The sequence below is a fragment of the Nomia melanderi genome, chromosome 8 (genome assembly GCF_051020985.1).
Source record: "Nomia melanderi isolate GNS246 chromosome 8, iyNomMela1, whole genome shotgun sequence".
Taxonomy (NCBI): domain Eukaryota; kingdom Metazoa; phylum Arthropoda; class Insecta; order Hymenoptera; family Halictidae; genus Nomia; species Nomia melanderi.
The window spans coordinates 2355708-2380118 of NC_135006.1; the positions used below are offsets into that span (position 1 = coordinate 2355708).

Here is a 24411-nt window from a genome sequence, read left to right on the forward strand (position 1 = left end):
TTTCCTGAGTAGAATGTTTCCTGTGAAGGATTATGTTAGGCTAATTGGCTGCGATAATATTTTAATTTGAATGTGAAGCATGCAATCATCGGCAGGGAAAGTACTTAAACAATATCTACGTTTTTCGTGGATGATGGAGAGAGTTGCTTAACTTGTGTAATTTTTAGTATATTCGCAATTCCGGTACATAATTAAATTAAGTTGCGAAGTATGCAGTTTACAGATTAGTAATTAAAGAGAAACAATTTCATGGACAATAATTTTCAAAACTTATATGGGACAACGCTCTGGTTTTTCCAGATATCAAAATTAATTGTTCGAAAAACGATAAGAACTTCGCCGATGATATTGTGCAAGCATTCTGTGTTCATTTTCAGTATTCCTATTATACTGTATTATATAATATATAATTATAATATAATATATTTTTATTAATATAATATTTTTATCGACCAACTTTTATGACGGCTTGTTTCTTACTAACAATTTACAAAAAGAATATCGCGAATATTAACAAAGGAATTTTAAAATGTATAGTTAAACGATTTATAATAACATTGGCTATAAGAACGTGACTAACTCGCCATTTAGCGGTAGAGCATTTTCAAAGCTTTTACCTATCCCTGTAATGTGTAAGACAAAAATAGAGCAGCTGTGCAACAAGGACAGAGACATTGTTCTGGATTCCACCTCCTTCTCAAAAACATGTCATCAGTCCCTGGTACGTACAAGCGAAGCATCAGGACCAAGGAGGTTCCAACAAAGATAGACTTGTAACGGCCAAACACGCTGATTCACCGATGGGCCCTTCAAATACCACTCTTAGTCACCCCTGCAAAGACACCCCAACCTATGCATGCATCTTAGTCACTCAAACTCTGTACCCGACATGGCCACCGACGCCACTGTATAAAAAAGGAAGCTCCGGTCATAATAAATTTCATTAGTTCTGGTAACAGCCTACGGGTTCGTACCTCCGTTTATTTCTAACGCCTACCTATCCTCGTGTCTACGGAATACGTTAGTACTTTTTCTCTCTTTCTCTCTCTCACGCCGATTTCCCCGTAACAGCTTATGCGTTTCTTGACGTAAGACAATGACAGAGATAGAAGTGCCGCCATCTATCGGTAGAAGCATGGAACTACATGAGTCATGCAAATAGAAAAAGCAAAGGGATCAACAGCTAATTCATTAATAACTCGACTCCCACTAACGATTCGTTAACATTTGTAATGTCAAATCATAAAATGGATCTTTCCCTACTTTCTCACATCGCTTTGGATAGGATTTTGTGCCTCGTTAATTATTTATTAATTATTCTTCTGGACAATGGTCTGAGAGAATCCAGAATTTTTTGACGAATGTAAAGTGAATCAGTTCAGTTTCTCATTTAATAGGTATAATTGTTGAACATTTGCGATTGAAGAAATGAGCAGGAACTCTTAGAAATATTTCAGTATCAGTTTGAATCATATATGAGATGTAATTAATGAGTTATCAGCGATTTTCGTATGTGTCGATTGCGTAACATAAGAACGTAACGAGTACAAGGAAAGGTTTGTGGAAGTGAGAAGGACAGTCATGTTGTGGCGTTTCTTTATTCAATATATATTTGATTTTCAATGTTCAATAAATTATAATGTTGAAATATTTTTACTACCATCTTCTATGACAGCATGTATCATACTAACTATTTACAAAAAGAATATAATGGATATTAACAGAAGAATCTTAAAATGTATACGTAAACGATTTATAATAAAAACATAAATTGACATTATTTACAATTTACATTATCGACACATTGGCTACACGATGACTCGTAGCGCAATCCGTTGCAAAACACTCAAACTGGTAGCCATTTCACAGGAAATGGAAGTAACTTATCTTTGTGAATGCAAAGTTCTTACAATGTCAAGTGCAAACGTTTAAATAAAATATTGTGCTCGATGGCGAGTGTGGATCCTTGTGTGGGCCGATACAGTGTTTATAATATATAGTTCTATGTAGTGTTCAATCACACAGGTAAAAGTAGGTATAGAGAGTAATTCTGGCCGACTATTCTGGCCGACTATACTGACCAACTATTTTGGTCGACAGAATCGAAACTTTTGTACTTTGGAAATCTGGTTTCCATAGTCTAGACTCATTTTCGACTAATGGTATCCCGACCTTCTCATTGGTCCACCGGTTGTAGCTTTCATCCCGAAGAAACCTCGACCCAGGAGTCTCATCACTGCTAACTCACATGGCTACCCCTGGTCTTCCTGGCTATTCTGATCGATAGAATCCAACTTTTGCACTTTGGAAATCTGGTTTTTATAGTCTAGACTCATTTTCGACTAAAGGTATTCCTATAGTTTAAATTTTTTCAATGTGCGATATTCATTGTATCTGTAATATGTATTGTATAATATACTCGAAGTTGAAAAAGTTGCTAGTTCGTTGATTCAAAAATCGATTCATTTTCGCTTACGATTTTCAATGTGTTCTTGTAATTGTCTTATATCCAGATCACTTGCGTTTTAAAATACACGATTCAGACTTTCACTTCAACTTTGATGATTTCAAAATGCAAGCTTATCATATTACCATTTTATATGGTCACAGACTTAAGATACGTACAGACGTTACAACTTATGGGAATTTTTGTCTTCGTTTGATCCTCAGGATCCCTGTGCCATTTCTGTGTCGTGCTTGATATTACCGATAATACAAGATTTTATATTTAGCTGTGTACTTCGTTTCTACTACGAGTGTGTTACACCACTTGGTTACGGCAAATGCATGCGATGGGGACATATTTCTCAAATTTACCGTCCTAATTTGTAAAAGGCTTAACAAGAACTCCACTGTTTCTACACGATCGGTATTTCAGACCATCAAATAAGAATTCCCATCTTATGGTCTGTTTATCCTGTCAGTGGGTAAGCTGCGTTTTATTACCGACGAAGTTCTACGTACCTATCATCGATATGTTACCCTCCCGACATGAGTTAGTGTTATTTGCTATTGGTAACAGTCGTAATGAGATTTAAGGATTGTTAAATTCTCCTTAAAGTCATCATCACGCGTCTGATATGTTGCTATAGGCCAAGGGGATAAGTAAAGTTTCCCATAAAATAGCCGATGCTTTTAGCGTTAAGAAGTTTCCTTGACTGAAAATAACGAAGATCTTGAAATATTCCCATTTAGACGAGACACCCTGTACACACGTACATATATGTGTATATTTGAAGTAACGCTTATTACAGTAACAGCGCATTCAGTCGTATAGAAAGAAATCATTTTATTACAACATTATAAAATCTACATTTACAGAATCCATAATAAAATACATCCACGAAACGAAGCGTTGTTTTCAATTTTATAATAATGTCTGAGACGACGCTAGCAAAAAATACATCAACGCGAAGTACATTCGGTACAAAATAAATACATTTTTACGTTGTACGTGCACATGTCGGTGCGTTATAAATGAGAGAGTCTCACAGTAATTTCGATTCTATTGTGTCGCTAATATGTCTCTACCCTAACAAGGTACATAAGTACACAGAGTCTCGCTATACACTACGCTGCGGTCGATCTAATTCGAAATCCCTTAGTCGACAATTAAATAATTGCTTACGCTTCGCGCTTAATGGACATTCATAAATATAACATCAATTTCACGTTTTGCCTTTTTATTATTTTACAACGGAGTATTATGAAAGTTTCACGAGAGCATCGTGGTTCGTGGCGCATTCTCACAAGTTCGATCGAAATTTCTACTAACGGAACGGGAAACTTTATTGTGAGTTCATGGTCCTCAGAGTTTCATGTGTGGCAACTTAATACATACGATTATTTTCCAGAAAGTAAATCACTAAAACATTGATGTCGTTCGCGCCTCAATTGACGGGGCGTTCCGAAATAATCGATTTTATAAATTATCTCTCGAAACTTCGAATCGAGTGTTTACATCGTAATTCTATAAAATCATTTGAGATATTTAATATTCATATAGGTACGTATTAGATGGGGTCGATTAAATGTTATTATGAAATATTATTGCGACAACAGTACAAATATTAAAAACGAATTTGAACGTGAAATTGAAATATTGCGATTAAATATATAACACGAAGACCTTTGGAATTAATAATAACTATGTAACGTATATTAATTATAGAATTTTACTATATGTCTACGATTTATTCGATGGAATATTCTGTGTGAAAAAGAAAACGATTGATTAAGAAGCTCCGTATGATAATCATTAGCGATTTATCAAAGTTCTATCCTACGAAGTGATAGACTTTCGGTTCAATCACGGACAAATTTATTCTCATAGTATTGGTGCATTGCAGTGTCTTAATTATAAGGTTAGTCTCATTACTTTGAAATAATTGCTATTACTTTAGGCGTGTGTCGACGTTTCAGATTCATTTCCTTCTGCGATTGACATTGAAATCTCCGAAAAGAAATTTCAATAATTAGGCGACGCAGATGATATCAAATATATTTATTGCAATAATGTTATTACGTGGTTTCCGATGGTGTATGTTTGCAAAAAAATATTTCTAAATTCCTGTAATTCATTTTACATTCATTGAATTACGATACATTTCGAAAAAATAGACTATAGAGCCAAGTAATTAATTACTACTAAAATTAATGATTAGTGCCAATTAGAATCGGTGCTAATCCCACAAAAGGAAATGTGAAATTTGTTACTCATAGCAAATCTTTCAAATTCCAGAGGCAAGCTTTTGTCTCCAAACATTCGTATAATTCGATTCAGTTTTAGACATGTATATTATTGGATTGTCCCAAAAATAATGCGGTCTTTTATATTTCTTTTATTCTTGAAAATAAAAGTAAACAAAACTGTTTCTGCGAAGTAATTATAATGTATAGATTTCTGGAATACACGACTGCAGAGTATAATAAAATAAGTACATTAACAATACTTTTATTCTTTAAGATACAAATTTCTGCTCAGCTTCGGTCTATGCTAATTCGATTATACGTGAGTTTGTATAATGATCAACAGTCTATTATATAATAACATAGAAAGTTCACGTTATAGGGTATAAAGTACAGTGTGGTCAACAGTTTAGAGGTATTCTGTAAATCGGTGGAAATAATTGCACAATACAAATACGAATATTACGTTGACAAATCGAAAACTTAAAACTCTTATAGCCGTTTCAAAAATTGTTAGCTTTTAATCGGGAGGAAATTTATAATATAAATAATTTCAAAGAAATCTGTCGAGTTATTCCAACCTCTTGGTCTGTAGTGTACAAATAAGAAACGAAAACGAGGATTTTATGATTACAGTGGCTGAATTACTGTAACGTTTCACGTAAATCCACTTTTCTGAGAAAACTGGCATCAGAATACCGATTGGAAGCTACACAACAGCAAAAGAGTAGGCTGTCATCAATGATACAGTAAATGTCATTAATGATATAAAATGATGTATTTAAATAAAAAAAACGTATCAAAAATATACAATAAAATTTGTTCTCGAAGTATTTTGTTTCCGAGAAAATCAATTTTAAGTAATCCATGCTTAACAAGTACTCATTACGTCGATTTTCTCGAAACAAAAGTTTTACGTGCAAACCGTTTATCCTAGAATTTAGATTCTTTTCTTAAAAAAGATGACTACATTGTTAACCCCTTGCCCTATGGTTTCTGTTTCAAATCTGGTTGATACGATTACTTCGTCATTGATAATTTATTGGAAAACGTGACAAATTCTAGGTATTCTACGTCTACGTTTGCTTTTAACACTAGATCTACCGTACATATTACAAGAGAGTGCATTTATTGAGATTTTTATTGGCGTATATTGTAGTCCGTATGTTATCAAATCATTATTAAAGAAATTGATTTGGCAATACGCAAATTCAATAGACGCACTCTTGAAGTTGCTACAGAGGAATTTCAAAAAGTCAATTTAACTACTCGGTAAGTTTAATGTAAATGATTGTAAAAGAAGAAATCAAGAGCAGGTCAGTTTGACCTGTCTGGTAGCTTTAGTGTTAAGTATAATCATTGATTACAAAAGAATAATATTTAATTTGATTAAGGAATATTTATGCTGATTAAATCCTGTTGAAAATCTTCACGAGTCTGACAGAGTATTCTAAGGCAAGGGGTTAATCACGGACTGCCTCGTATAAGGAGATCAAGTGTTTCTTAACAATTTATGCGAACGAACACGTGTATATTATATTAACGCTACTCTTGACAAAATAGTACTTATATTTTCGCAAAATAAGGATTACCTGTTCGATGGTATTCCGTTAACCCTAAATAACTAAACTTAAATTAACGTTAATGCGTAACTAACTATTAGACTCATAGGCTACGAATTAAAGACATGCATATTTTTATATTTCGTTCATTTATTTCAAAGAAAATAGCACAGCTTAAGAGAGATATTATTAGATTTTAATTAGAAAGTAGAAAAACGTACAAAATGAACGTTTAGAGTTTTGGTGGATGTTAAAAGTGTACTCCTGCGTTTGAATTCGCAAAAGTGGCGGAAGTTGCTAAACTATTTAGACGAAGGTTTAGTTATCTAGGGTTAGACAGACACTGCAGGAATCGAAAGCGCGATTACAAACGAACGTATGACTATACCGGAACGTAGATTACAGAGGATATGCATATAGAATCTTTAGCAACAAGCGATATGAATGCGCACGCAGTGCCTGTCGAATTACCCATCTTTGGTACCTTATTAATATGACCACTCTCTGTCTATAAACACGCTTCGGTAACTGTGTCTGAGATCTCGTTGCTGTTCTTTTGTAATCTACAATTACTGTTCCACCATCATTATTAACATATTGTTGACCGATCACGAGTTAACTCGCGTTTGCACTTGCATTAGCTACTTCAATTTTTGAAACACAGGGCAATATAGAACATTGCAAAAGCAAAATATTCAAAATTATATTTCAATTCATTATATGTAAATAAAGTATACTGAAGTTTATTTGGATTGTTTCACTTTTATATTTAATTACGAAATAACAACCGGTGACATGAGACAGCTTCTGCATGGAATTGCCGGTCAACAATGTGTTAAGTCGAGGGTAAAGTTTCGACATTTTCAGTTTTTAGATTTAATTTAGTGACTCGACTGTTTGCTGGATGAACCGGAAATAGGTAAAAAACGAAGAAAGAAGTGTCTTTTGTACATGTTATAATGGTTTAAAAACAGATGTTATTTGTTTCAATTCGCTATATAAGTGAAAAATAGTAACATCGATTGAAAAGGCACGAAAAGAAAGGAAAAATGCGTCTTTTATCCTTATCTTCCTAATCGTAAGACAGAGCGGTAGAGCTCGTTTATAGATAGAGCACGCTTTAAACACTCAGAATGTAATTCTGAATAAATAATGCGATGATCGAGTACACTGAGTTCTCGATTTACATGATTTCACGTTACACGGTCTGGTCAGATAAAGCAAGAATTAATTTTTGTTTTGCGAATTACAATGCAATCCTGTTAAGTGAATAAATTTTTATTTTTGAAAACATAATCTTTTATTTCACAAACAAATCAATCGTCACTGTTCCACATAGATTTGTCAAATTTATTACATGTGAATTTCTTTTGCGAATTGTGGATACGAGTTTCACGATATCAATTTACACGAGATTTTCGGGGAATCGATCTTCAGTGTAAATCGACGATTAGATGTAATTACAATACGACGAACTTGCCATTGCAACGACGGTCATCGTTAACGCGACTTAAAATTTACATTTATAGACAGAACGTTGAGACGCGGCTGAAATTGTTCCACGGATCCACGGTCGTTATGGCGTTACCGTACACCATGTTATGAACGTTAATCCGTGGATTACAATACACAATATTGCGTAACAAATTCACTTATTACGTAACGAACGGAGACACGCAAGCGTTTATAACAAACCGGACTTTCAAAAATATAATATATCAGGTATTGTGTGTCGTTTCTGAACACGTTTAACATATTGTTGACCGGTCACGATTTAAGTCGTGTTTGCACTTGCATCGGCCATTTTAACGTTTGTAACGCAGAGTAATATAGGATATTGCAAAAACAAAATATTCAAAGTTATATACAAGATATGTTTGAAGTTTCATTTCAGTTCGTTATGCATAAATTAAGTGTATTGAAGTTTATTTCGATTATTTTACAGTCAAATTTAATTACGAAATAATCACCGGCGACATGGAACAGTTTCTGCGTAAAATTGCCGATCAACAGTATGTTACGACTAGAAGAAGAACGTTGCAATGATTCGTGGATTCAGTGAATCCTCGAATGTATGTTTCACAAATGCTCAGAGTCACATTATTTATATCTGGTATAGGTGCATACACTGGCTGGAATGGAGATAATAGTAGAATCTCGTGAAATCCGATGCTTCGTATAAAAACAAATCAAAATTGCATGGTGAATTAGGTCTGCCGGAAAATCCTGTCAGATAATGTTATCTCAAGCTTCCAAAGGTGAGTGATCCTATAGAAATGGAATCACAGATTACCATTATCCTAGGGAGAGGTGATTAGTAACGATGGAGACGATATTGTATAGTAAATGTTAATAAATAATACACCGAAAATGTATTATTTTCTTTGAACACTAAACGTACCGCGACCGGTCAAATGACCGGTTATAAAGTTTGATTGAAAATTCTCCGTTTCTCCTCGTTCATTTAACCTGTTAACTGTAGAATTTAGTTTGAAAAATCTCTCGTTTTACGCGTGATAAAATGAAAAAAATGAAGTCAGTACTCGTCAAACGCAAGGCGAACGCGCCTAGGGTATATTTCAATGAAAAACCAAAGCGAAACAAAGAAGAATTACCTGCTTATCTGAAAAAATAAATAATTCATCGTTGAAGGAATTAGTATCATTTCACCTTTTGCACTCGTATGTCATGCTGAGGATGACAATATAAATTTGTTGTAGAACTCGTATATCACGCTAGAACTGACAACACTAATTTACTCTAAAACACGTACAACACGTTGGAAATTGTTTGGAAAAGTAGCACACTTTAAAACATTATAAAAAATCAATCTTATGATAATAATAATAGATAAAATAAATATAAAATGTTGAATTCTACCGTTACAAATTACTTCCATTCATTTCCCTAAAATTAAATGCAGGTATACACCTGACAACATTGAAAATCAATCGAGTGCAAACGGTTAAAATATATTCCTTTGACTCACGAAGATTCGCAACTACAGTATTCCCCTCATAACTTCAAGCATCAACGATCTACTTAGCGTCTTATTTTTGTCCCCATCGTATTTATGCCAGTAGCTATAGTTCGAATAAGTTTCATTCATGACTCTAGCACGTGTGTGTGTGTGTGTATGTGTAAGAAAGGAGAAAAAAAGACCATGGTCATGAAAGCGATAAAATAAAACGTCACAAGAATATTCTTGTATTGCCATTTTGAATGAATGATTAATAATGATAATAATGATATTTTAGAAAAGAAAAATAAATTTTATTCGGTGCCGTTAAATTCAAATCGCGCAAATTGATGTAGCGTACAAACAGTACCGCGTAAATGGAAGGACGGGTGTATTTTCACTATTTTCAAATATTCATCAGTTTTAACCGCACTTATCATTTTACGCCATTGTCACGACTGAATGTTGAAACATTCGTAATGAATTCTATTATAATAAAATGATTCTATTACAATCTAACGAAGAACATAGAGATTTCTTACTTTTGCGCAGAATATAGACGAACTATAAGTATTTTTCTTTTCTTTTCTTTCTTTTCTTTTCTTTTCTTTTCTTTTCTTCTTTTTTTTTAGTTTTCACGTGTATCCTGATTTTCAGTCGCATCCGGTTACCTTAAACGAGAGGCGAGGACGAAATAGCTTACGGGGACGTTACAAGGGAAAACTGTACACTAAAATTTGATCTACAATTGGAAGTAAATAGACTGAAACACGAATGACTCACTTGCCGAATCGATTGACTCGACTTCTCGGATCTTTTAAGAATTTTTCGTTAAAACGCCACATAAGCTCTCAACTGTTCATATTAAAAATAAATTTCCTTATTCCTGGGCGTGGTACCACGATATAACAAAAATTCTATTAGCCTACGGAAAATTTGCAGTAATAATAAAAATCAGATCGGAGTTATACCATTTTATAGATTTTACATATTCTTTAGATTAATGCTGCACCCATGATAACGAAGTAAAATACGATGTACAATGATTTAATTTCCTATTTAAAGGGAAATTTTGATCTTTATTGTACAGCTATTGCATCGGTTTTCTCAACTTTTTGTTTTATGGAGTCAATCGATTCGGCAAGCGAGCCATTCGTATCTCGTAGATACGCGGCAAGTCTCCAATCTCGTTTCCCTCGATTTCGGACCGATTACGCAATGTATTCTTTGTATAATATATTAAATAATTATCATGATCGGCGAAATCGAACGACTGGCGGATCGGATTGAGAGTCGTGGAACAAGAAAAGCTCTAATATACATGTAACCGAGAAATACGGTTACAACAAACTTCCTGGTCCCATTTCTCAAGCATTATCATCATCTTATTAGCCACCCTCTGCACACCCATTCCTTCAGAATCACGATGTCTGATCATAGCCCGAGATTTTTGTACTCGCGTTAAGAGTGACCATTTGCTGCGGTTCTTAGCAATGTTCTCCTCCTTCCGATGTTAGCCTTAACACTAAACGTACCGATACTTCATATATAGTAGCGTTCAAAAGTTCAGAACGTTTTTGGATAATTAAGTCAATGTTGCCACATCGGTGTGTCGCTGTCATTAATCCAAAGGCATGGCCATAAAATACTAAGTGTAATATGTTAAGTACTATACATTAAATTACTATTATAACAGAAAAGAATCCTTATTTATTTCCAAAAAAAAATATGTATGAAGAACAGATGGTGTTAATTTTTTTATAGTATCCTCTCATGCAATATGTCCTTTATATATCATAATAAGAAGAAGTTCCTAAAGTCTTTGTGTAAGGAAAACTTCAAAAGCGATCTGGTCGGGAACTTTTGAACGCCACTTATATTTATTACTACCGTAACTAATCAAATAACTGGTTACAAAGTAAAGGTAAACAAATTAGAAGGACAATGTTTTTTAGCGAAGACAGAAACGAAGGGGAACATAAACATTAAAAAACACGCATTAATGAAAGTGAAAGTCGAAGTAAATGAACGAACAGAAACGTAGGATCTTCAAGGAAATTTGAACACCGGCCATTTGACCGGTCACGGTACGTTTAGTGTTAAATATTGCACAGGAGCGGTGGAGCTGACGCATTGAAAACGTGACACCAAGGAAATATACCTATAATCTCTTACGAGATTCTATCCAATGAATGTATAAATAATGACTTGAATCAAGGGACATGCTATCTCCTATACAAATGAATAGTATTATAATTTGTTTCATTTTCAAATCTAACATGTTGAATTTCAGTCGTATCTTTTTCACTAAACAGGAGTTTTGGTTCTTATGTGTCAATGTTTACAATTAGATTCGTAAAAAAATGTCTACACTCATTTAATATATTTAGTATAATTTAATTTAATTTTCATTCTTTCCCACAAACGTTTTTCCTCTGACAGTCTTTACTGTTTAATCCTCATTGTTCCTTTGATTTTACATTACTTTTATATTTTCTTTGGTAATATACACTCTAGTATATTATTTTTTTTATAATTACCTTCTCCGTAATTTTATTTTCATTTATGTTGCTCTCGTTTCATCATTGTTCATCGTTATTATTTTTAATCTTTCAATGTATCAAAGAATTTTCTTCCGCATTCTAAAGTCAAAATTAATCTGTTGGTAAACTATTTTAATTACTTTCTAATTAAGAGATTCAAATTAACAAAAATATTTATACGATATGCATGTCAACTTACAGTCACCAATTTTTTGTATTCTCCTTGACATTCCTAAATGAATCCAGTTATTTTATTGTTATGCTTCTTTCGTACTGAGCTAATCAAAATAGTAGAAACCCTTTCACAAAATCGCACCTCACTTAATGTGAATTTAGGTCCAACGAATAGATGATTCGTGTCATAATTTTGGTCACACCTATAGATCTAACCATTGTACACACTTGTTATAATAAGATATTATTTTTCAAATATTCACTGTGTTATGCGATGTACACGTACTTTAATTGTGAATCTGATTTTCTTGCTATTCTTTCAGTCTTCAAAACTCCAACTTTAACTGTTCTTCACGGAGCACACTTTCAGAAATAATGTAAATATATTATCTTTTTTTTTAGAAATAAGTTCTGTGAACCAACTTGCTGCACCAGAGAATAAATAGAGTATTAATAAAATAGAAAACACTGTATAAGAAAATAGAAATATCATTTTGTAATTTCATCTATGAAATTAAAGAACTGCATAGAGTTTATCGTCATTTCTTTCTGAATCAATTTGAAGGAATTGTGTGTAACATTGTATAATGTATAAAACAGTCGACCTATGGAAGAATACAATTGGAAGAATATACATGATAAGAAAAGATGGAAGGATTCTCTCGAATCTTATGTACTGTTCAGATCAATTTGAGCCAATTGTAAGTATCAATGTATAATTATAGTTTTCTCTTCATAAAAATGTACTATTCGTTCTTGTGATGTTGAATATATGTACATACAAATACAGAAATACATATTTTTTTATTTTTCCAGAATTTGATATTTCATAAAATTTTATTTTCTTAATGAAGAATTTGAGCAGATTCCAAATAATATAAAAATTATATAATAATGTAATAATGTAAAATCGATCGGATGTTGGTATTGTTGAATAGTCGACTACACGAGGATTACTGTATTTATTAATCGCCTGAACAGTACACAAGTGTTGAACGTCGTAACGTGAGTAAGGTAAAGTTTCGAATGGACGGCGATTATCTGTTTCGGTGTTGATCCCAATCTCCTAAGCATTTCCTTTCGCGTCAGACACGGCTTTGAGCGTAATCTCGCTCGATTTTAATCAGCAATTGGGACATACAGTGAATGCCACTTAAAATCGTACACCTTAATATGTATAAGAATTTTATTTAGAAATTTATTTATTATATGGGTAAGTTAAATCATTTATCCAAATACATTGATGTAATTATATCTCATAAGTTGCAATTACTATACATATATTAAATACAACTACATTGATGTATCCATGGATAAATGACTATTCTTACCTATGTAGTAAATAAGTTTAAAATTGTTTGCATTCGCCATATAACAATTTTATTCGTAAAAAGTAAATTAAATATATTTAGAAATTAAAATTGCACGTATCTAATTGTGGATAATTAAGATAATCAAAGGAATCTAACAAAAGAGATTTATCTTCAACAGCGGAATAAAAGATTCATTTTAATTCAATTTTCACGAAATTCTTTAAACATGTTCTGTTTGTAACATACTTTTTTAACTTTTTCAATTTCGTTCTCACAATTTATTCTGTACGTGTTTGATTACATTGATATAAATTTCTGGCTTTATTCACCAAAATGTACTATCAGACTGTAATCGTTATTTTCTCTATTTTAAAAACATTATTTTCATTAATATTCAATCATAATTTTTTATCTAATTTCGCTTATTTTATTTAAGTTACGTTGATGTTTTCCGAAACATACAGCTATTTACTAATCATCTACACACAACGCAATATTTAAACTAAAAGAAAATTGTTCCCAATACTATAAAATCGAATAAATTATATAATATTTCAGTTCTACTAGTTTGCGCGATTTTCAATAATTGACGATTCTGACGCGTTGTTCCCGTATACATACGTTTAATTTACTTTTTAAGAGTAAAACTTTTCATTCGATATTATGAAATATTGAGTTTTGTGTATGTACGCAAAAATTATTTTAACTTTAACGACATAATAAAAGCAATTTATAAAGAAAGATCTCGTGAATATTAAAGTGCACGACTTTAAGTGATACTTACTGTACATACTTGTCTCGATAATGAAGAATGTATGATACGATATTTTTATAAGAAGTGACAGCAGTAGGGTCACGGATTTAATTCACACGTTTGGCGGTGAATATAGAGCAAAAATAAAACAGACACATATCCGAGCGTTTGTGTGAATGCGTATTGTTTACAAAGATATTCACTACTAACGTTCTGATGTATCTTAGTAAATATTGCTCCCGAGGAAAATGTCTCGAATGTCACTCTGATTTTTTAACCAGTTAACTGTGAAATTTAGTTGGAAAAAAAAATGGAGCGTGTACTCGTCGAACGCAGGACGAATGCACGTAGAGTATATTTTAATAAAAGACCAAAGCGAGAAAAAGAAGAATTACATGTTTATGTGAAAAAAGTAAAGAATTCATCGCTGAAAGAATTAGTATCATGTCAAGCTTTACGATGACGTGTATACTCGTCAAACACAGTTAACTGGTTAATGAGCTCCCGAAGATCCTAGTATTCGTCAAGTTAAATACGTTAGCACCCATATAACGTAAATGAATAATAAGATACGAAATACTAATAACTAAGATTATACTGTTCTTACAATGTGATAATAACTTTCAAATCTCTTTATATGCATAAATTCCATGATATACGTGTTTTTCTTCAATATTTCATAGTCATTTATACATAACTTTCGCTAATCTTTCAATACCTATCAACGTAACACATTTCCACGGCATTTACCACAATTACTCAAATTGTTCACGATCACGTTTGCATATTAATCAGAATTCTTCACGCGTTTACACCATTTCCCTTGCATTATTAACAAAAATTTCCTCACGTTCTCCAAGCCGACAAAATTTCCATAAATAGTGCCAAGAATATCCCCCGGTTAAAAATCTCGCGGACGTGATACTTCACTCTTTAGTACCTCGTAAATCAACTGTCTTCCAAAAAGGGACACCGGCACAAATATACCGAATATCGTAAACCATCTGACGAACACTAGAATCTCTCGACGCCTGGTTAACACTAAAACCACCGAACAAGTCAAATTGATCCACTTTAAAATTTATATTTCACGAGTATTTAAATTCTGAAGGCCTTGAAAAGATTTTCAATTAAATTTATGTATTTATACAGACACGCGACCAGGAGTCCCTTCAAATCTCAAAGAACATATTATCCTAACTTTCACCAAAAAAAATTTCAAGTAAATCACTCTAATTGCTCGGTGGTTTTAGTGTTAAGAAGCCAGGGTAAAATTTCAGCGAGCTCTTTCCGTCGGGATGAACGTAACGATGTCGTGGGAGGGATCTGCAGAGTCAGTCCCAGAAGCGTTTCAGAAGAGGCAGCAAAGAAGAAGAAGTTTCGATTGGACGGCGATCGTTCGCGTCGGTGAAGACGCTCGCGCGGTTATCCTGGAGAGACCGGTGCTAAGTTTAAAGCTCGTAGACATCGCGTCCGTTGAGTCTGCCTAGTTCCCTGGTGGACCGGCAAGAGGCGGGGCTGGTGTACGAGTGGATGATGTGGACCCTGAGACGGTGTTGCTCGCTAGTGTTTCTGGATGGATCGCCGCGTGTCCTTCTCGAGAAGCTGACCGTGGTCTTGCAGCAGCAGTAGTTGAAGAGCTTCACGTACGCGCTGCGGAAGTGTCTGTCGGCCACGCAGTAGAGGAGATTGTTGAAGCAGGACTTGGACAAGGCAAACCAGGCTAGGTTGTAGAGGACGCGAGCGCTGATCGGCCAGAACGAGTTCAAGCAGACTGCAATGCCAAACGGCAGCCAGAACATGAGGAACACCGCGCAGCTATACATGTTCGCCTTGGTCAGCTCGTAGTCCCACGAGAAGGCAACCGGTGGTTTATACGAACCCCTGGTGGCGCGACGAACACGGATCACCAACTTGATGTAGAGGAAGGTGGTCGTCAACGTTGGCACACCTACCAACAGGCTAGCTCCGATTATCTGCTCCAGAGCTATCCGGCCGAACTGACGACGACAGAAGTCTGGCCCGACGTCTAGCGATGATTGCAGCACCACTGCCATTACGGATATCAGCCAGACGCTAATGATCGTCGTTGTTACCCGGCTCGGGGTTAGTATGGCGTATCTGGAAGTGGGAGATTGTTGTTATACATTTGATGTAGGTTTGTATTGAAATATGACGAATATTCGGTCAAGTTGTTGATGCACTCGCTCCGATTTTCATGATTTTCAAGTATGTTGTTGGAGGTATGATTTCGAACAACTTTTTCTTTATATGTTGTTACTACTTCATTGAATTCAACGGAGGAAGCTGTTCGAAATCATGTCCCTAACGACATATTTGAAAATCATGAAACTCGGAGAGGACTAAGCACATCGGTAACTTCACTGAATATTGAGATGAAGTAACGTTTATTGGAAATGGGGTGAGAGTACAGTGAGACTCCGGGCTTACGATATAATTGGTTTCGGAATGAGCGACTTAAGTTAAGAAGAACGTAAGTCCGAGTACACAGGATAGATATGCATGCATGTATGCGAAGATACATGTCTGTACATGTATTTATCAGATTAGGCGATATATTTTCTTTGAAACGTATAAAAACGTTAGAAGAGATTACATTTAACGAACATTTACGAAGAACCAGAGAGACCACGACGATTTTTACGAATAATACTGGAACATACCGGATGGCCTCCTTTTATTGCCATTAAAATACATTCTCTATCCTTGAGGAACGTCTTCAGAGTTGTTTTCAGCAAATTTATTTTTTAGTTAATCTCAAAACCTTGCAGTCCACTAGTATTTCCTTTTTTAATAATATAATTTAAGAATGAGGACATCTAACGCTGTGGTGTCATTACAAATATGTAAATAATGATCTTAATCATCGATTAATCGCACTTGCGTGCTGGTGTTTATTGTGAAAAAATCGCCACCTACTGTTTCGTATTTCCATATATTAACACATTAAAAAATATTATAAAGCAGGTCATATATAGAAACTCAAATGATTGACGAAACGATAATGTTCTGTTTTGGGATTTTCTATCCATTCGTTGTATTACCATTGAACATTTTATCTCGGTATTCGAAGATATTTCTCGCTTGCTATACCTGTGTCCCGTCAAGCTCTCGTCTTTCAATATTTTTTTAGCAGTTCCTTACAGTTGTGAATAGATAACGGTATCTTTGACACAATCAGAACTCAAGATAGACCTGAGCTCCGTACAATATGTACCACCATAAACTGTTACCGTTGTGAGACCCTCGGAGACTTGTCGCGGTTAGAGCATACCTACTACCTTGACCATTATGTAGAACTTCATTTATCTGTACTTTGTTCCTGTGAGGTGAGTTCTAAATACACGAATTCAGAGCTGAACTCTTATTACATAAACTGAAGTTTAACGACGGATCTAGTTACATGAACACATACGACGTACACAAAGAAAAATGGAGAGTATTTATATCTATAGATAGATAATATAAAGACGATAGAAATAGAAGTAGATATAAAATAGATAATAGAAGAGATAATAGGTGCCAAACTTCAAATTTCTCAGAAGAAAGGAAAAAGTTGCCTAACGTTGCATTGAGTGTCTCGTGTCGTTATGTCATACCGATGTCATCTTTTAGCATTGTCAGTATTACTGACGATCAATTAAAACAAGGAAAAAAGCGTTTAAATAGTATACTACAGAATAATGATAAAAAAAACTCTTCAATTTTCTTATATTTCTAATAAATAATGACTAACTGTAAGTATTATTTGTTTTTGAATAAACTACTGATAGCACGTTACCATTATTTTTATAAATTACGCATAAGATACATCACTTTAAAGATACTGCTTAGAAACTGTTGATGTACGATTAGTAATAAGGCCAATGCTCATGAACCGCAATTATCAACGCAATTTTACTGAACTCCTTCTGCATCATATTTTCTTAGTCCTTTCTATTAGTTCCCATTAGCTTGCTCGACCAATTTCCCATAGTTCCTTCTACAAACTTTGAGTTCACTCGAAAAGCCTATACTCGTATTAAATTGTCACCTTCCATAATTTCTAACGTGAAAGATCAAATGATCAATGAATAAATGATTGACAATTAACGAACGCGGTATTCACCGCATTCCATGAACGTTACAATTGCTATATGAAGTTAGTTTGGTTCGTTAACGCATCAATACGGAATTTAATGAGCTCCGACGACTCTGAATTGGTTGGTAAACACACCATTGTTTTCGGTGCTGATAAAGCGGACCGCCAACCAACGAGTATTTGGATCGTTATTCGTGGCAGTCGACGAGTTAGAAAGAATCGATTCTCCGCGTTGTTGAGGTCCGAAAAGTATTCATTCCTAACTTTCTAAACTGCTGCTCGAAATTTTAGAGTATTTTCTAAACTTTTATTGTTTACGATTTATTATTAGAGGAACAGTATTGCGTGTATATAAGAATTTGTTTGTTAGAAGTGTTCCACATTAAACAAAATTTGCTTGGAGACGAATCAAGATGATGAACTTCCAAACAATATTCTAATTTTTTCGAAAAAATTCTAACAAGTGGATGTACGAAAGATCAAAATAACTTTATGTTAAATTTGTAAGAGGTATTTAACACTAGATATAATTGGTACTTTATGTATACCCATTCCTATTGAACCAATCAGTAAACTGTACAATAAAGGTAAACAAGTTGGACGATAATTTTTTTCTTAGCGAAGACGGGAAAGAAAGGAAACAAAAATTGAAAACCGATTAATCAGACAATATATAATCGAGGTAAAGTTAAATGAGCGAAAGATAGCGCAGATTTAAATCAAATTTTAAAATCGATCATCTGACAGGTCGCGGTACGATTAGTATTAAATTAGTTTCCGGGTACAGAAATTGAACAAATTCAATCAGTTCAAAGTTACAACAGTTTCTAAGTAATACATATGAAAATTGAACGAATTCAACGCGGATAAGAGTTAAAACAGATTCTGGGTAAAAGATACAAAAATAGAACAATTTAACGTGGTTGAGTGCTAAAACAGTTTCAAACTGAACAAATTCAATCTAGCCAAGTGTTAAAACAGTTTCTGGGTAAAAGATGCAAAAACTGAACAAATCCAGCATAGCTAAATTGGATCTTCTCGATTCCCCTTGAGCTTCTCCAGCGAAGACCCTTAACCTCTCCCTATTGGCATCGTCTACAATAGCGCTCGAAGTCACGACCACCTCTGTTAATGTTTGCTGAAGCGGACCCGCTAACAATCGATGTTACGCTCCTGTCCGATCTAACGATATTCTTTAAAAGCTGCCGGCTCTTTTGGAAACCGAAGTATTCCAATGCTGCGTTCCCCGATCCGAGCACATTCCTTTTGATCGCGTTCGACATCGCTGATTCTTAAGACACAGAGCACTCGTGCATTAACGCAAGCCAATCGTAGAAAGGAATTAACAAAATAAAGTGAAGAATGTTCCTATTTTATGAAATACTATGCATCCGTTAACACGTTGACTGCCACGGCGGTCACCGATAACCGGTGCTTCCAAATTGCAAAACAATAATTACGTGGGAATGTATGTGTCCATGAACAAAAAAAAATTATGTGGGAATGAAAGTATAGATGAACTTATAGGTGTAGATGTATTTTAAGTAAATGTTCGAGATATTGGAATATTCTGAACAACATTGATTTTCTGTAATATTGATATTTACGTTCATGATAAATTAATCTGGAATATTCCAAATGCATGCGTGGTCATTGTTTTAGTAGTAGTATTGTTTCTACAAATAAAATATTCTCTTCCTCCTACAATTATAATTTATAAAATAATTGATGTCGAATTAAAATATTCAGTAGTGCGAATAACTAAATAGTATAACGTAAAAATTGAGATACCAAACGTTTTTTTATGTTTCCTAGGGAAATAATAAGTGATACGTTAAGCGTTGATATTTTTTGTGGCGGTGAACGTGGGAATAGTAAATATTCAGATCAACATACACACAGATAGATTGCATGGTATTTCGTAAACCATTGCGCATTGCGCAATGCTTATGCACTGTCGTCCATAAATATTTGATTACCTCCCATGATCATTCTTACACGTAGTACAACATCAATTACCCAAACAACGATTATCCGATTTTCGATTATTCGAATGATCGATTGTGCCACTGAGTCGTTTATGTGTGTACACAGAGCTATGTATTCAGCAACGTTTACATTTTGGGACATGTATCCTTCCTACCACTTCAGTGTCACGTTCAAATTTGATCCTTTAGGTCCCAAATGAAAACTTTTTGGAAAAATACGTTTACTGTTGCAATATACGTTAAGCAACCTATCATGTTTAACAAAAATATATATTTGTATAGAAAATGCTATTCTAACTGTTAACAAATAAGAGGTTATTATTATATTGATTTTGTAATGGTTGGTATTTTAACATTTATATTGACGTTAAATAAAGCGATACAAAAATATTAAAAAGGATTAGATTCTTTAATGGCGTGTCATTTAAAGATAGTGAAAGAAACAAGTATTATATTCTTCTGCCTCATGAAGTATTGCATTTTGCGAAATGGCGAACAGAACATTCATTTTAATAACATAATTTAAGGATAATTCACAGATAAATTAAACGACATAGCTATTTTATTTAAATATTTCACATTGCAATACAAAGTTTAATTTAAAATATTAAATATTCAACTTCATAATTTTACTGTATCAAATCAAGTGGTGACTGAGAATCAACTTTCGAGTGCAAAGGGTTAAAAATATTATATAGAATTTACATAAATTATGGTGTAGTGAATATTATTATTATTACTATATAGTAATATTTAGTTATTATTATTGTTACTGTATTAATATTATATAAGATGGGGGTTTAATGGGTATTACGTCGCGACGTTGACTTCCGCACGAGGGAGGGATATAAAAAGTCATTCCTCCCTCCGGATGCGTAAGAGCATTCCCCCACCGCACAAAACAAAAAATTCTTATATCGTAAGATTTTGTTAGAATTGTCTCATACATAATCGAGCTGCAAGGAAATCATAAAATAAATTCCTGAAGGTCGATAAAAAGCTAAATGTAAGTCCTCTCAGACTGAAAAATGGTTAATTGGCGTCGAGAGAATATTATTTCAAACCTTGAACATTTTATGAATTTATTACACAAAGCAAGACCTTTTGAAATAGCATATCGAAGGAGTTCCAGTACTTGACGCCCTATTGACCTCATCCACGTTCAGAAAACCTCACCGCCGAATTAGGTTCAAAGGTATATCCGCGAAATAGACAACACTGTCTAATTAAAATATGAATGGTCACTCGAACGAATAATTGACCATTTCAATGCTGAATAATCTCTGCTCATTTACATTTATAACTTCGACCGTTTCACGGTGTATTCATCATTTGATACGATTCCAATTGTACACGAAATATTTGTTTTACCATCAAAACTGAAGAAAATGTTTACTTGTATTATCTTAAATAACACACCACGAATGTTTTTATATTTCATTAAAATCAATATTTTAAATTGAAGCCAAAATTGAAATATGTAATTCCGCAGATACAATGGAATTGTTTTTTAGTGTACAAGTTGGGATCTTTTTTCGATTTTTATTTTCGGTTGTGATACATGTATGAAAATTACAAAAATGTTCGAATATATTAGATCATATCTATATTCCGAGCTTAATTGTTATCACTGCCATTAAAAGAATCATTAACCAAACCAAATTACAGTAAAAACAAATGTACTGGATTATTGCGTGTAAGCCCAAATTACTGTTTGAAAACAAACTTTTATTGACCAAGCAGTATTCCAACCCATTTGGACGCATGGAATTCAATTATAGAGGACAAATGCTAAGTCACATATTTACAAGGTACAAGGACTATAATATACCATCCTAAGGACGATATTCAACGCATCGTGGTATCCAGGAAACGAACAATCAACCCCCGAATGACGTAATTTTGTCCTATAATAGAATTTTCATTGCACGTAGGTTTTAAGCAAGAATTCTGAATTAAATCTCATGCATACTGTTATCTCCATACGTGACAGTTACGCGTGCATATGAACAGACAAACGAATTAATAAATAACAAAATATACTGGATGATTAGTAATTGTTGGTACATTCAGGTTCGAAGTGATTTGACGTGGAAAAATGAAATAGGTAATGGAAAAAACATTTTTTTCATTTAGAGTTTTGTTTTTGCAAATCATATTCTGAGAATCTTAAACATTTGTGTCCATACAATGTATTTTAAACTCATTGAAATGTTTATGAATAATTAGTAAAATGTTATAATGTTTTTTCAAAAATATCTAAAAAATTAAGGGACCGTCAGTTAAGTTATTAGAAAAAGTAATTCTAAAGTCACAGAATTCCAATTGTACTAACACAAAGTATATAATCAAGGACATTATGCTGAAAATATAAGAAATATAATATTAAAATATAATACAATAAAAAATATATAATTAATATATATAATATAAATAAACAACAAAAATAAATTAAGATAATACAATTAATTAATTAGAACAAAGGATTTAAAGAAAAGGAATACTTCAATTACTACACAGATGTGCAGCCATTTTTTTTCTTAAATATAAAACTAGTCACTTTAAATACTAAAATGAAACGCTGCTGATAAAACGAAATGTCTCATTTATTGTATTGCACAGTTGAATCTCGATAAGTTGAATCTCAAGGGAAGAACGAAAATCTACCAGCCACGGAAGTCCCGCTTTCACGAAGTTTCCGCGTAAGAAAGGTTTGAGAAACAAAAAAGCGACTTACAGGAGCTTTGCACGAAGTTTAATATTGTCGACTTATAGAGATTAAAAGAAACAAAGTTCAACTTTTCTTAAGCACAAAATTACGATTAAAATTCGTCTGATAATCACTTTTATAGAAATCGCATGTATACGTATCAAAGTGCAACAAGTAAACGAAAACTAGATGACAAATCGCGTGTAGCTTATCGTGTCATTACCGATAAAATCTGAAATTTTAGTTTATGTACCGTAAAACGATAATGTATTCAGTTATGACCAATGCAGAAAATACATTTTTCATATATCCTTTTAATTTTTTACAGAAGTTCATAAAGCATGGACAGCTGTCGACAGTTTTTTAACTGTGATTTATGGCTAGACGAGAAATGGCTCATCATTTTGATTTTCAAAGTTTAGAACATCTTAAAAGTATCTCTTTTTTCTATGATTTTTAGCGTCCTTTTAAATAATAATACATGGACACAAATTTCAATGAAAATTTTGTTAAATTGTACTACAGCTTGTACCACAAATTTGAACAAATTAAATTGTATTACAACTTCTTTGATCGTGGCGTTGAATTTTTCTACAGATTGAGATTGTTTTTTATTTTAATAGACATTACAGTAAGAAACGTAAACGTAATTTATTGTTTATTTGTATTGAATATAACGTTGTTATTTCATTCGCTAGCTTTACGTGCACAGTACCATCAATTTTCCATTGGTGGGTCGAATAACCTACTTTGGTAATCAACTACTCGTCAGATCATCAATTCTTGTCCTCTCGCTTAGGGTCTACATCTAAATCGATATATTGAATCTTTTCTAATGAAATCAAAAGATTGTGATTACCTGATTCAGCTAGTGCAAATCTCTTGTCTTTCCAAAACATTACTTCCATCAATTTCTTCAATCCTCTCTCTGCGAGATTTGTCTTCGATATTTCATAGACTCCATGGTTACTTACTCATAGTACCAGGACAAATTTTAATATTCTTCTTTTCATCATTTTTAGAATTTTTTAACAGTTTCACGATAACGTTGCAATGTTTGTTTACCAATTCCAATGTTTTACAAATATTCGCACTTTACTGTCTTATATTCGAACTCATTTTTTTTCACTTTTGTTTAATCGTGAATGTTATACTATTAATTATAGAATATTTTATTCAATTCTACTGTTAAGAATAGTGTTTCAACTATTTTTGATTTTGTAGAACATTATTTAGAACATATTAATATAACTGTGTATTATTGTAAAACATTAGTTAAAATATATTGTATTAATATAATTTATGATTACTACAGAACATGATTTAGAAACTATCATGATTAGATTGTTATAATGATTTAAACGTTGTTGGTATCTTATACTTCCACTATTACTCAATCATTGACTTATACTACTGTGTTCAAAGCGTAGCAAAACTTTCTTTTTCTTAAAAATTAATCACCAAATTTTCAACGGTTTTTTTTAAGTTTGCATCAAATTCATAAAATTTGAGATCAAAGAATTTTCGAACGAATACGGTTTTTGTGTGCTCCTTTTAATAAACGTTAGAGATTTTTACTGTCTAGCTACCCAGTCTTTTGAAGCAGAAAACGTGTAT

The 24411-nt window shown here is 33.3% G+C and overlaps 1 protein-coding gene across 4 annotated transcripts in view; it reads right to left on the reverse strand.

Moving 5' to 3' along the window:
• Nucleotides 1-3269: 3269 nt before the first annotated feature.
• The window catches only part of LOC116426591 (adenosine receptor A1), a 65569-nt gene continuing 44427 nt past the window's right edge, over nt 3270-24411 (reverse strand). For 3 of the 4 annotated variants that reach the window (XM_076369795.1, XM_031975734.2, XM_031975735.2), the window contains one exon: nt 3270-16115. In XM_076369795.1, the coding sequence (XP_076225910.1) occupies nt 15446-16115 (670 nt within the window). In that variant the 3' untranslated portion in view covers nt 3270-15445. The remainder of the gene's footprint in view (nt 16116-24411) is intronic. The other variant, XR_004234944.2, reaches the window with a different exon arrangement.